We start from the raw sequence: 14,830 nt of genomic DNA, 5'->3' as shown, positions 1-14,830 counted from the left end.
AAAATTTGCTTTCCGGTCCACAGACCCAGAGATTAAATATCAAGGAGGACTCAAGTGGGGGTTGCATGGATCTCCCTGGGAAGGGGAAACAGAACTGATTGTAGGTGGACCGGTGGCAGGCAAGTGGGGATACAAACAGAAGGAATCAAGTGCAGGGATGGGGGCTGGAGGGAGAGAGTACTAGGAGAGATGCCTGGAATTGCGGGCACTTGGGGGCCTATGAAGAAACCAAGTGCAGTGGAAACTCCTTGGAATCTATGAGTGTGACCCTAGTCAAGTCTCCTAGTAATGGGACATACAGAGCCTGACTGTCATCTTCCATAACCAAGCAAGACTCCAAGCAGTAGGACTGGAAAATCAATCTGGTCTTAAAACCTTTGACCTGCTATCTGTCTTGCTGAAAGATGTGCTGGGGTAATGGTGGGGCAGAACTTGTGGAGAGACTAACCAATGACTGGTCCGACCTGAGGCCCATGCCATGGGAGACAGCACATGCCTGGTACTGCCTGGATGACTCGGAACCAGAAGCTGGATGGCTCAGAGACCCAGGTAGAACCAAACACTACTGGCACAAAGAAAACAAAAAACAATGAGGAGATTCCTAATGACATCCTGTTCAGTGCCTTGTCCATTTGTCATCAGAGAGGCATCATCCAGCAACTGATGAGAGCAGATGTAGAGACCCATAGCCAAACAAGGTGGAGCCAGGGGAAACAAAGGAGCCTGTAGAAGAGGAGGAGGGAGGACTGTAAGAGCCAGAGGTGTCAAGGACACCCCAAAAACATGGCCTCCAGAAGCAATTAAGTGAAGCTCACAGAGACTGATGCAGCAACCACAGATCCTGTGTATACTTTATGGTTGTGCAGCTGCCTGCTCAGTCTCAAGCCAGCAAACAACCCAGCAGAGAGAGGGGAGGGGTTCCTGATCACTCAGGCATAGCTGACAGTTCGTGGGCAAAGGTGGGGCCAATATTTTAGGGTGTGGTTTCTGGTAAAAGGATCATACACCAGCTGACAGGTCCACAGCTGTGAGTTACAGGGCCTTCACAAACTGGACTCAGAGGGTTATTAGTATACTAAAGAGGACTTGAAGCTTATAAGGGAGCGTGTAGTGGGTGAATGTAGGCATTAAGGGGAAGAGTGAGGATAAATATGATCAAAATACATTGTATTCAAGTATGGAATTTTGAAATAATAAAAATATTATATTAAAAATAAAAATACAAAAACTTAAAAATGAAGAGACCATACGTGTTAGTCTGGGTTTCTATTGTTGAGATGAAACTCATGACCAAAAAGCAAGTTGAGGAGGAAAGGGTTTATTCAGCTTGTACTTCCACAGCACAGTTCAACCTTGAAGTCAAGATAGGAACTCAAACAGGACAGGATCCTAGAGGCAGGATCTGACGCTGAGGTCACAGAGGAATGCTGTTTGCTTACTGGCTTGCTCCACACGGCTTGCTCAGCCTGATCTCTTATAGAACCTGGGACCACCAGCCCACCCCATCAATCACTAAGAGAATGTCTTACAGCTGGACATTACCGAAGCATTTTCTCAAATGAGGCTCCTTCCTTCTGGTGACTCTAGCTTGCATCATACTGACATAAAACCAGCTAGTACAGCATATAACGAATAAAAAAAGAAAACAGATAACAACATACGCCACCAAGGATGTGAATAAAAGGGAAGGTTTATATGCTTTTGGTAGAAATGCAAAACAGTTCAGATGGATAAAAGTCAGTACAAAGGTTTCTCAAGAAACTAATGTTGGATTTACCATGTGCACCAGATAAACCACTCCTGGGCTTTTACATGGACTCCAAGTCAGTGTATCACAAAGGTATCTGCACATCGGCATTTATTAGGGACTTCAAGTTCTGGAACCAACCTACATGTCCTCTAACAGTCGGACACAGAACGAACACTTAGCACATAGACCCAACTGAATGTTTTTCAGCCATAAAGAAGGACAAAGTCATGTTTGCAAGAAAACTGATCATATTACATGAGTTAAGTCAGCCTGGGAAAGATAAATATGGTGATTCCTAGATTTTATAATGCTATATAAAATCGTATATATAAAATCATATATATATGTACACACACACATATATATACATATATATATACACACACAATGCAGAATTATATGGAAATTTAAAAAAATAATTAGAAACTTTACAGAATAAAAAATACATCTACCATGTCAATGAGGCAATTCCAATGCCAATCTGTTGATTCTTGATAATAATTAATATAGTTTAAATATTTTTTAAGTGCAACTTCTATGGTCAGAATTGCTATCTGGTTCCTGACTAAATTTTCCTCCTCATTTTATTATCCTTTTACAAGATGATAAGACTTCTTTAGTAGTATGCAAATAGGCTAGATGCACATGCTCCAATGATCAGTGCATAAAAAGAAGATATCACATAAAAATTTCAGACAGGCAATAACTCGACAATTGAGAATATCCTATCTGTAATACGAAACCTGAATGGATTGGTTGAGAAGGCTGAGAAGGTTCTCTTTCAAAACCACTGTGATAACTACTATAGACTCTTCTATATGAGAGAATAGAGTTAGTAGTTACATTTAGCCTTATGTTTTCATTAAAGCATTTTCTAAAGCAGTAAAAATTGCTTTCCCACTCACATCCTGACAACTGACTTCTAATGCAGATGACATCTTACTCTTCAAGTCTTTCAGGGTGGGGGTGATCACAACTAGCTGGCTGTGTGTTGTGTATCAATTTCCTTTGAATCAAAACATCTCCTGGGGGATGAGTCTCAGCAAGCTCATGAAAGTTACCAGGCTCCAGAACCTCAGAAGTTCCTCAATTCACAAACCTTCTCCTGGACTATACAGACAGTGAATATCCACTGTGGGAGGGAGATTCTTTCCCTGGGGCTCAGGGCGTGCAGTGGTCTGAATCGTTACCATAACAACAGCCGCCTTTTATTCACCCTTTTCCTGTAAGGAACCCTCCTGTACGCTCACCATGCTAACCCCAAAGAACGCAGAGGTTGCTCTCCTCTGTCACCGCCCGAAAAAGGCCACGAATATTTTTACTCAAATGCTTGGAATCTTTTATTAGATGGCGGTTTTCTTGGAGTCAGGAGCTGTACTTTCATTCAGAAGTTTCTAATGTTCTATATATACACACACACACACACACACACACACCCTAGGTACTTAAAAAAATGAGCTTCTAAGCTGGGAATAGTAGATAGTGGCAATGTGCCTTTAATCCCACTACTCAGGAAGCAGAGGATGGTGGATCTCTGTGAGTTAGAGGCCAGCGTGGCCTACACAGTGAGTTCCAGAACAGCCAGGAATAGAAAGAGAGAGAGGGACAGAGACAGAGGGACAGAGACAGAGAGAGACTGAGTTTCCTAGATTAGGTATGCATCAAATAAATCTTGAATGATTATGTATCTATATTACATCGACACAGAATTTACAGAGTCCCTTATAACTATGGCCTGATTACAGTATTTAAGTATAATAGAATTTTATGCTATTCACAGGATCATTTTTTTTTCAGGAAAACACAAAAAACACCTACAGATTTCAGCTAATTAATTTTCAATAAGGTTATAAAAATCTAGAATTCTTACAGAATACCGTTACACAGACTAGCAGTAGGATTCATTGCTAGACATTTTTTTAGAAGTGAACAATTTAAGGGTCAGTAGACTTGTCACTGAATTTACCTAAAATAAGTGAAATTTTACAGCAAAAAGATAGTAAAATTTATTTCTACAAAATGGAACCCAATCTAATGAATTATAGTTCTGAAATTTCAATGGCTTATTTCGGAGCATGTATAGTTATTCTTTTACAATGACTTTAGCAATATAAATAGATATTTTTATACAAACAGCATACTGAGATTAATATTGTTATTCTTTTGGCCCTTTAAGGGACAAGCCACACCCATTCCCGACGACCCCTGACCTCTCCCCGCCATCTTGGATCACACATTCTTACTGTTCTCCTCTTGGGGTTGCGGGCGTTTCCCTCCCTCCCTTCCTCTCTCTCTCTCTCTTCCCCTTCATAACCTCCTGAATAAATATTTCAATCTCACTCTACATGTGGTGTCTATCCAGTCTCTGTCTCCTGCCCACCTGCCATGTGTCTGCCTGCCGCAGCACTGGCTGCTCCCAGAGCCCGCTGCCTGCCATCTCTCCCGGGATGCCGGAACCGCCTGGGAATCTTGGACAGGCCGCTTGGGAACTGCCAGCATTTTTTAAAGTATTATAAAAAATATAAGACTATATTTTCATAAATATTGGTAGTGCAGTTGGAGGTAGAACTCACTAATAATCTCTCAATGTCTTCCCACCCGTGTGCGTGTGTGTGTGTGTGTGCGTGCGTGTGTGTGTGTGTGTGCATGCGTGTGTGTGTGTGTGTGTGTGTGTGTGTGTGTGTTGGAGGCCAGAGGTCAGAGGTCAACTTTGGGTGTCTTTCTGTATTACTCTCCATGGTACTTTTTGAGATGAAGTCTCTATTGACTCTCCAGCACAAGTTCAGCTGGACTGCCTGCCATGAGTTCTGGAGAAGCACCTGTCTTTGACTGCCCAGAACTAGGATTACATACCCATTCCACCATGGCTATCTTTTACATGAGTTTTGGTGATGCCAACTGGACTTCATGCTAGTAAAGCAAAGACGTTATCCACTGAGCCATCCCCTTAGTTGTAACTAATAATTTCTGATAAGAAACAAATGTTACATACGAAGTTTAAATCAGATAAAAACTGTTCAAAGTATTAAGTTACAATTAAAATTTCAACAACATATTTCAAAATGGCAAGTACCTTTGCTCAAACTTCAAATATGGTGTATAGTCTATTACAGCAGGAAAGGTGCCATCCAATCCTTCTCCTTTTAGGCAGAAGCTAAGAAAGCAGACAATAAATATTCATATTAGTACATAAATATTAAAGTTCCAACTGCATAGGAATGTCTTTGTTCATAATATAATTGTTACTTGCTACAAATAAGTATCTTAAATATTTAATTTTCAATATCAATGACAAGCATTATATGGCAGGTTAATTAATATATTAGATAATGTTTCATAAAGCAACAATAAAATTTACTGGGAAATCAAGGTCTTAATCATTGTTCTATTGCTGTGAAGAGCCACTATGACCACAGAAACTCTTACTCCAAAAAAAGAATTTAATTGGCAGCTTTGCTTACAGTTTCAGAGGCTTAGTTCATTATCATCACGGAAGGAAGTACGGTAGCAGGCAGGTGTGCTGCTGAAGGCAGGCAGAAGTGGCTGAGAGCTACATCCTGATCCACAACCAGAGAGAGACGGTCCTGGCATGGGCTTTTTATACCCCAGAGTCCAATCCCAGTGACACACTCCCTCCAACAAGTCCACACCTCCTAATCCATGTAATCCTTTCAAACAGATCAACTAGTGACTAAGCATTCAAATATGAGTCTATGGAGACCCTTATTCTTCAAAACTCCACACAATCTAAACTTTATTATGCTATTTGCCAATATGTTGATTTTTATTGGTCATTCAAAATATCACTAGAGAATGAGAAAGATTTGCTTTCCATGTTTAAATACAAATTCTCAGGTGACACTATCTCCTTGAAAGGTCTGCTTGATTAGCAACGAAGAATTTTCTAAACTATCTCAATAAATGAAAAAGCTTGGATCTTAGACCTCCAAGAGGTGCTGGAAATCCTCTAATCCCTAGTTAGCCTCTTCTGAGACCCTAAGGTCATAGAAATGGTTAAACAATATGCCCAGGGGCATGCTGTAATGCTCACAATGCCAATAAAGGAAATCTAAATCTCTTGACCCCGAATCCAGATCTCCACTCTTGTATAACACACACAGAAAGAGAAGAAGGTGTCTGGCTAATGATAACTATTGTTAAAAACACATCTTCCAGAGTTGGGTGCAGTGATGCACACCAGTTATGCCAGTTTTAAACAAAACATTGCCCAAACAACTAAAACAACCACAGCAAAAAAAAAAAAAAAAAATCACACCCTCCATACAAATGCGGAAACATTTATAAAAAATCACATTGATATTTCAGAGGAAAAAAAAATCACCTGTGAGCTCTCACCTTCTGATTTTGTTCCAAAGTTTGACGGCCAAAATATTCATTCAAACATACTTATACAAAAAGCATGCATTTACTTTCCCAGGCTCAAATCAGGACAAAATGAAAGTGGCGCCACTTCACACACACGCGCCTCCATTTTCACAGACATGACTGACATACGGCTTAGGTATCTGCTTTCACTTGAGCACACAGTGTCAGTGAGATGCCTCCGCAGTTAAAGACACTTGCTGTCAATGTCTGGTGACTGTACTTCAATCCTTGGAACCCATATAAGGTGGAAGAAAAGAAGCAGCTCCATAAAGTTGCTGCCCAAGTACTGTGCATGCACATGTACACGTGTACACGCACACACACACACACACACAGAGTTATTCTTTGGATATAAATATCCATAATGATTGTTTTGAACACTTGTTTCCCAGCCGATTGTACTGTTTGAGATGGTTATGGAGTCTTTAGGAGGTGGAGTTTTGATGAAGGAATTATGTCAGTGAGGGAGGGCTTGAGGGTTTATTGCTTGTCCCCCGCTACCCACTCCCAAGCCCACTGTTCTCACTCTGCTTTCTGAGCAGGGACACAATGTGATCTCCCGTTTCCTGCTTCTGTCACCATGCCATCCCTACTTGCTGCCATGTCTTCTGTGTCATGATGGATTTTATTCCTCTGAAACGACAGAGTCCTTCTCCCTTAAGTTGTCCACGTCAGGGCATTTTATCACAGCCACAGAGAAGAGGCTAACAGATAAATGGTATCAGAAATGGGCCATTATTGTGAAAAACCCGACCATGTAATTTCAGACCTTTATTATAAAGAAGGAAAGTGGAATATTTTGGATATTTGGGCTGGAAAAGCCATTGAATGTTGTATGCAGAGCTTAGCAGGCCACTCTAATGGAACCTTAGACGGCAGCAGTAACAGAACCTGGTAACAGCAACCCAGAGAAACTTGGACAGTGAAAGCCCAGCTGATGAGGTTTCCACGAGAAACAAAGATTCTATCACTAATGCAATATTTTGGCAAAGAATCTGGCTGCATTTGGCTCATATTCTGAGAATTTATGTGAGATCAAATTTAAAAGTAATGGACTAATTTCCTTGGCAGGAGACATTTTAAGACAGCATAACATTTAGTAGAAGTGGCATAATCATTGCTGATTGAGCTTATTCCGTTCTACAAGGAAAAAGAACATGAGTTAGAAACAGAAAATGTACAGTTTGGGGAGGAAAGGGGCATTAGGAAGCTAAGGTTACAGTCAAGGCAAGTGCTAAGAAAAGACTCTAATTGCTATAGATTATATATAGATTCTTGCCATGAAGGAGAAGCCTTCTGCTCTGCACCAGAGCAACAGGAAAGATCTCCTGAGGAAGATCCCAGTATTAAAGGCTCCAAGGTTTTAAAGGAGAGAGACTGATATTTTTCTTGTTCTTGGAAAGTGACTGTATAGAGAACATTTTTACCAGGTTTAGCATACTGAAACTGCTACAACTGGGCTCCAAGGAGACCAGGCTCCCCAGGCTCCCCGCAAGCTGGAAGCAGAATTTGGCAGTGAGTCTAGTTTGGTGCCACATGTGAGTGGATCAGGGACTCCTCTTCCAGGAATTCAGAAAACTGCTGATGGCAGGCAATGTGTGACTGTGCCAGGTTGGAGTACCTACAAAGAAGCCCTCTGAGGCCATTGCATGAAGCCGTGAAGGTGAAAGCAGGGTTAGAGTGTAGATTCCAAGATGTTGGAGATATTAGGGCCATAAAATATATTTCTCAGGAGGACTGCACACCAGGCTTGAAAACAGTCAAAGAGAGTGGCATATATTGTAGGCTGCAAGGTAGATGGAAGGATGGGTCTTTCCATCCTTTGAAACTAAAGCCGCGGACACGGAACTACAGGATTTGGTGCTTGCCCTGCTGCAGGTCCTCTGGTCTAACCTCAGCATGCTTGCATTCTTCCTTTTCAGAGTGGGTGTAGGGATATTTCATTTGTGTTTTAATAAATAAATAAAGCTTGCCTGAAGTTCAGAGACTAAAACAGTCGCACTGGTCAGTCTTAAGACCAGTAGTGGTGACACACAACTTTAATCCCAGTAGCCACACTAGTTTGCCAAAGAAATCTAGCAGTAGTGGTACATGCCTTTAATCCTAGCACTAGAGAGGAATGTAAAATGGGAGGAGACAATTCCCACACACAGTCTCATTCTGAGATTCCTGGAGGCAGGGGCACCATTTTGGACTGAGATAGAGAGGTAAGAGCCAGTGGCTAGTTGTTTTGCTTTTCTGACCTTCAGGTTGAACATCAATTTCTGTCTCTGGGTTTTTATTCATTGTGTTACAAATGGGAATGTACCATTGTATAGTGCAAGTATGTAGTTTTTTTTTGGCTTTGGTTTTTGAGACATGGGTTCTCTGTGTAACAGCCCTGGCTGTCGTGGAACTAGCTCTTGTAGACCAGGCTGGTCTCAAACTCACAGAGTTCGCTTGCCTCTCCCTCCTAAGTGCTGGGATTAAAGGTGTGTGCCACCACCACTCAGTTGTACTTTATTTTTTATTCAACCGTGGTTCACAGTCAAAAGACACTTCGATCTTGAGACTTCTGAACAGTGGAAGAACCCTCAAAGTCTGTGGGGACTTTAAAAGTTACACTATATGCATTTTGTACCATGACATGGCCATGAGAATATCGCTGTCAGGGGTGCAATGCTGTGATCTGAATATGAAATAAAACTTTTAAAAGACAGACTTATAGGAGTAAGATGACGGGACACCTACATGAAGAGCTGACAACACTCAAGGGCTAAAAAACAGTCTTCAGGCTGGCAAGACACCTCAGCCAGTAAAGGGCGCCATCAATCCTGATGATGTGAATGCGGTCCTCAGGACCCCCACGGCAGGAGAGGCCAGTACCCTGTCACATGTGCCCCCACAATGCACACATATATTAAATAACTGCAATAAAAACTTCAAACATTTAGATTTTATGATGTTCAACCTAAAAATTAAGCTATTACTTGCTTATTAAATTATAAATAGGGGAACTCCAGAACCTATGAAGTGATAAATATTTTGAAGAGAAGGTAAATTACTAGAAAAAATAACCTCAATGAAAATTATAGCAGTCTATTTAAAGTCAAAACCTGAAAGTCATTTCAGTATCATTAATATTCTTGAACTGTTCATAAAATATTCTTCCTTCATTCTTATCTTTGAGTTTTCTTACAGACAACTTTTTACTTTTAATACAACGTACAATTTAAGATAAATTAAATGCAAAATGATGCTTTCAGAATCTTGAAAGTAACCTAACCGCAACCATTATTAGCATTTGTGATCAGTCTGGGACTGGTTCACCTTACGGAGAACCAAAGGAAAAATGAACAATATTGTATATTCCAAATTAATGCTAATAATACAAGATGTGTAAGATAGCCAAGACATCCTCCCAGAATTTTGTCTATTTGGACTTGGGAAAGGAAGACTCTTGCTTACTTTAAATCTGCTTTGAATCTACTTCTTTACATTTTACAGCAGTAGCTGAAAATACCAAGAGCGAGATACAGAAATCTCCTCCCCGTCGGAAGAGTCCTGCTGCAGCCCATACAGGCTGCTCTTCCGTTCACTCATCTTAAAAGAGTAGGCCTGCTAAGTTAGAAACACCTCACTTTCTTTCTTCTAGGACATCGGAAAACTAGTCCTTCTGAAAGCAATAAAAATCCAATACCAAAGCCTAACCGTGCTTTATTTAGCAAACCAAAAGAAAAATCGTGAGTAGAAACTGTTAGGTATAATCACTTAAAAACTGAATTCATTTTGCTGAACAGTGAGTACCTGAAGTCGATCGCATTGAGCCCAAGCAGCATGCCAGCAAGCATGTTTGCTTCTTCACCTAAGACAATGGCTCCATCTTCATAAAACCTCCTGAAAAAAAATGCAGTGAATACATGCGGATTAAAAACAAACTCAGGTTTGGCCTGCAGAAATCACAGCCAAAAGTAACACAGGAAGAGCTCAATTTTGTTGAATGCATATTTTAAAAATTGACCACTGCAGTCTCAAAGATATTTAAAGCCTTAATAAAAATAACAAAGAACATTCAAACTCATTATCCTAAATAAAATCAATATTCCTAAATGGTTTTTCACTCTCTCTGAAAAAGAATCTCTAAAGTAATAATCTCAACGGACCTTAGATGCCCAGAAGTTAATATAAAATCATGTAAATGTCAAATAAAAATAACAAAGAACACTCAAACTCATCATCCTAAATAAAATCAATATTTCTAAATGATTTTTCACTCTCTCTGAAAAAGAATCTCTAAAGTAATAATCTCAATGGACCTTAGATGCCCAGAAATTTCCTTAATATAAAGTCATATAAATGTCAAGTGAGAGGCAGCAAATTCAGGTTCAGTTCTTGGGGTCTGTTTCCAAAACTGCGTAGACATTAGTTATTTATGTGCAGGAAGTTTACGACTTAGAAAGCATGGTGTTTGGTAATCGCGCTAACACTGCTGTAAGACTGGAGCAGACGGTCATCATGATGTCGTATGTGAAGAAGAAACCACATTCTCTAACAGAGCTGTGAGTGTAATTCCGCCTCTGCTCATGCCTATAAGCCATCCTGTTCTGGCTATTGCTCGTTTAAAGTTTCCTTTGAAAATGTTAAGGAATGTACCAGCTATTAAATTCAAGCTATTAAAGGTCAAGATAATTTGCTGGATTCCTTGTTTATGAGCAGCTAAGTCGGTAACTCAGCACTTTAAATTCTTTCTACTAAATCACACAACTTCTTTTAAAACAAAAATATTTAAAAATTTTTAACCCTGTTATAGCTCATAAGGAGGTTCTGATTAATAAAACCCATGAAGAGGAAAACGAGAGCCAGCCATTCACTCCCTGACAGGTGCACACCTACAAACAGGCCACCGGACAAGGCTGGAACAAACATTATCTGTGGCTCCGCCCCTTCTGAGAACTGCTCTCACTGATCTACGTAAAAGCAAGAAAACTAAAACTTCTAGTCTAACAAAGATTAGTGATGTTTCTCTAAGTTCCATGAAAAGTGTTCCACAAAAGAGACATTTAGAGGGCTGGAGAGATGGCTCAGTGGTTAAGAGCACTGATTGCTCTTCCAGAGGTCCTGAGTTCAATTCCCAGCAACCACATGGTGGCTCACAACCATCTGTAATGAGGCCTGGTGCCCTTCTCTGGCATGCGGGCATACATAGAGGCAGAACGTTGTATACATAATAAGTAAATAAATCTTTAGAAAAAAAGAGACATTTAGATAAGAACATGTATCTGATTTCGATCCCACACCTGCCTTGTGTTTTACTAGAGACACGAGAATTCTACTCCTAATGCTTGTCTCTTAAAACAATCCCTGAAAGACTGACTATTTAGCCAACTGTAGCCATGCAATGAACTGTGTCTATCATGTTGGTAAGTACTAGCCACAAAGAAAAAACAATAACAGTTTTGTGTGAAGATACCAAAAGTGACGACTTGAAAAAACCCAATGCTCTCTGGTTTAATAACCATAAAATCAATTAACTCCAAAAGGGGCTGGTTACTCCGATGCCATTTGTGCCAGTATATTTCACAGGACGGCCTCTCTTGTAGGTCACAGGGTTTAAAACTGGGTGAAATAGAGTACTTTTCTCCTCTAGGAGTATGTTAAGTACCTCCCAGCACCATGAACACTTCTCCGTAGTAGCTACTTGGTGTAGCACCAGCTCAATATCTCTGTATCTAATGACAAACATAAGTTGCATCTTCAGCAATAGGCCTCACCATCAGGTTATGACGTAAGAGTAACCAAGAGCCTTGGCTATAACCTGCGATATAGAATGGGGTGATCTATAGGATCCCTTTGACCAGCGATTCAACAAATGTAGCACATTACTGGCACTGAGGTTTTACCTGGTGGTATAAGATGTTTATTTAAGGTACTGTTTCCTCCATATATATGGTGACTACATGTGAAATTCCTTTCATTTATGTACACATTCTAGAAAGCTTCGACAGTAGTGGGTTTCCATGTTTTTAAAACGCCTTTAGAGTTAGTCGTTCCCCTCATACTCCCCTCCTTACTCTTCTTTTCCACCCCATCCAATTTAATCCTTCTACTCCGGCTTCCCGGACGAGAAGGAAGCCACACATGACACTGCTACAGGGGCCAGGAGCTGCGATTAGAGACGCCATGGGAGCAGGGGACAACCTAGCAATTTATTCTTCTAAAGGAGCATATCAATAAAATGATTCTGTTGGACTAGAAGTCCAAACGTCAGGAAGGAGTTGCTTCAGACACCACTTTCATAACCACAATTGATGCAAAAGCAAGAGGATTTTTATTCTGTCATGACAGGGCCCTTCAGGTTCGGGATATGAAGGACATCCGATAGCTGTGACAGCCCATCTTTTAAAGCGAAAAGCCACAGACACAAGGGGGAACCTGTAGGTTGTTTTCCAACTTACTGGATTGGCTTATTTAAAAGGTCACTAGTAGTGATCGGTCTATTCCAGGGCAGGAGAATAGCTGTGTGGTCAGGTGAGATAAGGGGAGCATCTGTGGCCTTCCTGACATTGTTCTAGTGACTAAATCAATACATCAGGAACTGAGTCAACATCTGTGGGTTGTCTTTGCCTTAATTCCCAGAATGGAGTTATGTTTGAAGATTATTCACAAGGACACAGGAGGATGAGCAGTCCAGCGTGTGTGTGGGGGGGGGGGGGAGCAACTGTCCCGTTTCCAAGAGAGAGTGAATGTAAAGTCTTAGAAAAATGTCTTAGGGCTGAGGGGGCTTACAAATGCATTTAGAGTCTTTCAATTCCAAATGGCATCCTGTTATACCCATAGATCAGTACATCACTCAACTGTCATCAGGGAAGCTTCTTGTGGCAGTATTTGATAGTTAATAAAGAGATCCACGAGAGACTGGCACATTCAGTCTAAATGAGAAGTCTTTATCAAACGCCTCTCAAGGCTCGGGGATCTATGTGTAAGAAGAAGTGAAGAGATTAGCAAGGAAACAGTGTCTTCCAGACACAAGGCTGATAGACACGAACTCACAGAGGTCATGAGAGAACACACAAGGACCTGCGCAGGTTCAACCTAGACAAAATGCCAGTGCTGAGAAGGGTAAGTGGGCACAATGTCCACCCCTAACCAAGAAGCAATCTGCTGGGAAAGGAAAAACCAGTTTTCCTCAATGTGTCACTGGGTATATTAACAACAACCCAAGGCAGTCCCCATGCCCAGCAGTGGTTGGACAACACAAAACGGAGTCCATTCTGTGTGTTACTTTTTGTCTTGTTATTTTTTTGTCTTATTTACTTTCTCTTTTTCTTTTCTTTTCTTTTTTAGTTTGCTTATCTGTTTCAATTTTATTTTGGTTGTTTTTTCCTGTTTCTTGGTTTTTTTGGTTATTGTTTTTGGGAGTGGGGCATGTTTTTGGGAGTGGGGCAACCTTCAAACAAGAGGTTGAATGGGCAGGGAGGTGGGGGAGGATCTTGGAAGAACTTGCAGAGGGCAAAGAATATTGTCTAAAATAATTTCTAAATAAATTGTTTTAAAGGACCATCAGATAAAATCCATAAAACTGCACAAATGGATGCATACTTCCAGTATATAGGCTATATTGAAAGTTTTAGCACTTCCTAATGCTTCTAGAACATTTTATCCTTAAGTTTGTTAATATATAAGTTATTATATTGCTGTTTTAATTGTGTCTTCTTTCTCAGTATTACAGATTGCATCTAGGGTCTTGCATACACTATGATATCTCTCTTCTTGTGGGGCATACTCCAAGCAACTTTACTCTATTGTGAAAGTGTCAAATAATAGAACCATCAACAATTCAAAGCAGCATTGCCAACTAGGCAGCGAAATAATCTAGAGGGTATCACTGCTGTATTTCACTGGATATACTGGTAGTAACTCTGGAATGAAAATAATAAAAGAAAAGGTACAAGGAAAAGCGATCCATTGTATTTTCTCCATTTATGAAAGGAACCTAAGTATACAACAAGGCCACATCCCATTTATATTGCACTGTGAGTGTGTGTGTGTGTGTGTGTGTGTGTGTGTGTGTGTGTGTGTATAACCAAGATATGGGACCATCCTAGATTTCCACCAACAGAGATGAAGGAAAAAATTCTCTCTCTCCCCACACACACAGTGTTAAAAAAGTTAAAACGTTAAAAAAGTTAAAGTGTTAAAAAAGTGTTAAAAAGTTAGCTTTAATTGTTCACTTGACATAACCTATAGTCATCTGACAGTCTCATTGCGGTACTGCCTGAAACAGACTAGCCTCTGACCACATCTACGGGATCTGTGCTGGTTATTAACTGATGCAGGAGGCCCCGCCTACTCTGGTGACAAAATCTCTAGAGAAGCGGCACTGGGCTGTCTGAGAAAGCTAGATAATCATGAGCCTACGGTTGAGCCACCATCAAGCAGTGTTTCTCCAGGGGTTCTGTTTCACGTTTCTCCTTGAGTTCGTGCCTCAACTTCCTTAAACAACAGAGTATGACTTGGAAGTGTAAGCCAAAGAGCCCCGCCCCCCCACCCCCCCCCCCCCGCTGCTTTTGGTCACATTGTTTATCACAGCAACAGAAAGAAAATTAGAACCATAGTTTTATCTGAACAAAATTATGTTTTTTTAAAAAAAAAATGAGAGGAACTGAGGATTATTGTGCTAAGAAAGTCAGATTCAAACACTGAAATTTCTCTTTT

General features: G+C 40.6%; 1 protein-coding gene across 4 annotated transcripts in view; it reads right to left on the bottom strand.

The window, feature by feature from the left end:
• Rundc3b (RUN domain containing 3B) overlaps positions 1–14,830 on the bottom strand; it is a 151,218-nt gene that overhangs the window by 71,672 nt on the left and 64,716 nt on the right. For 3 of the 4 annotated variants that reach the window (XM_048433597.3, XM_048433598.3, XM_048433600.3), the window contains exons 5-6: positions 9,923–10,012; positions 4,824–4,904 (exon numbers count right to left, since the gene is read on the bottom strand). In XM_048433597.3, the coding sequence (XP_048289554.3) occupies positions 4,824–4,904; positions 9,923–10,012 (171 nt within the window). The remainder of the gene's footprint in view (positions 1–4,823; positions 4,905–9,922; positions 10,013–14,830) is intronic. The other variant, XM_048433599.3, reaches the window with a different exon arrangement.

Source organism: Myodes glareolus, chromosome 27 (assembly GCF_982192425.1).
Source record: "Myodes glareolus chromosome 27, mMyoGla1.1, whole genome shotgun sequence".
Classification (NCBI taxonomy): domain Eukaryota; kingdom Metazoa; phylum Chordata; class Mammalia; order Rodentia; family Cricetidae; genus Myodes; species Myodes glareolus.
Note: the sequence above shows the minus strand (reverse complement) of the source record. Positions and strands in the feature narration are given on the sequence as shown.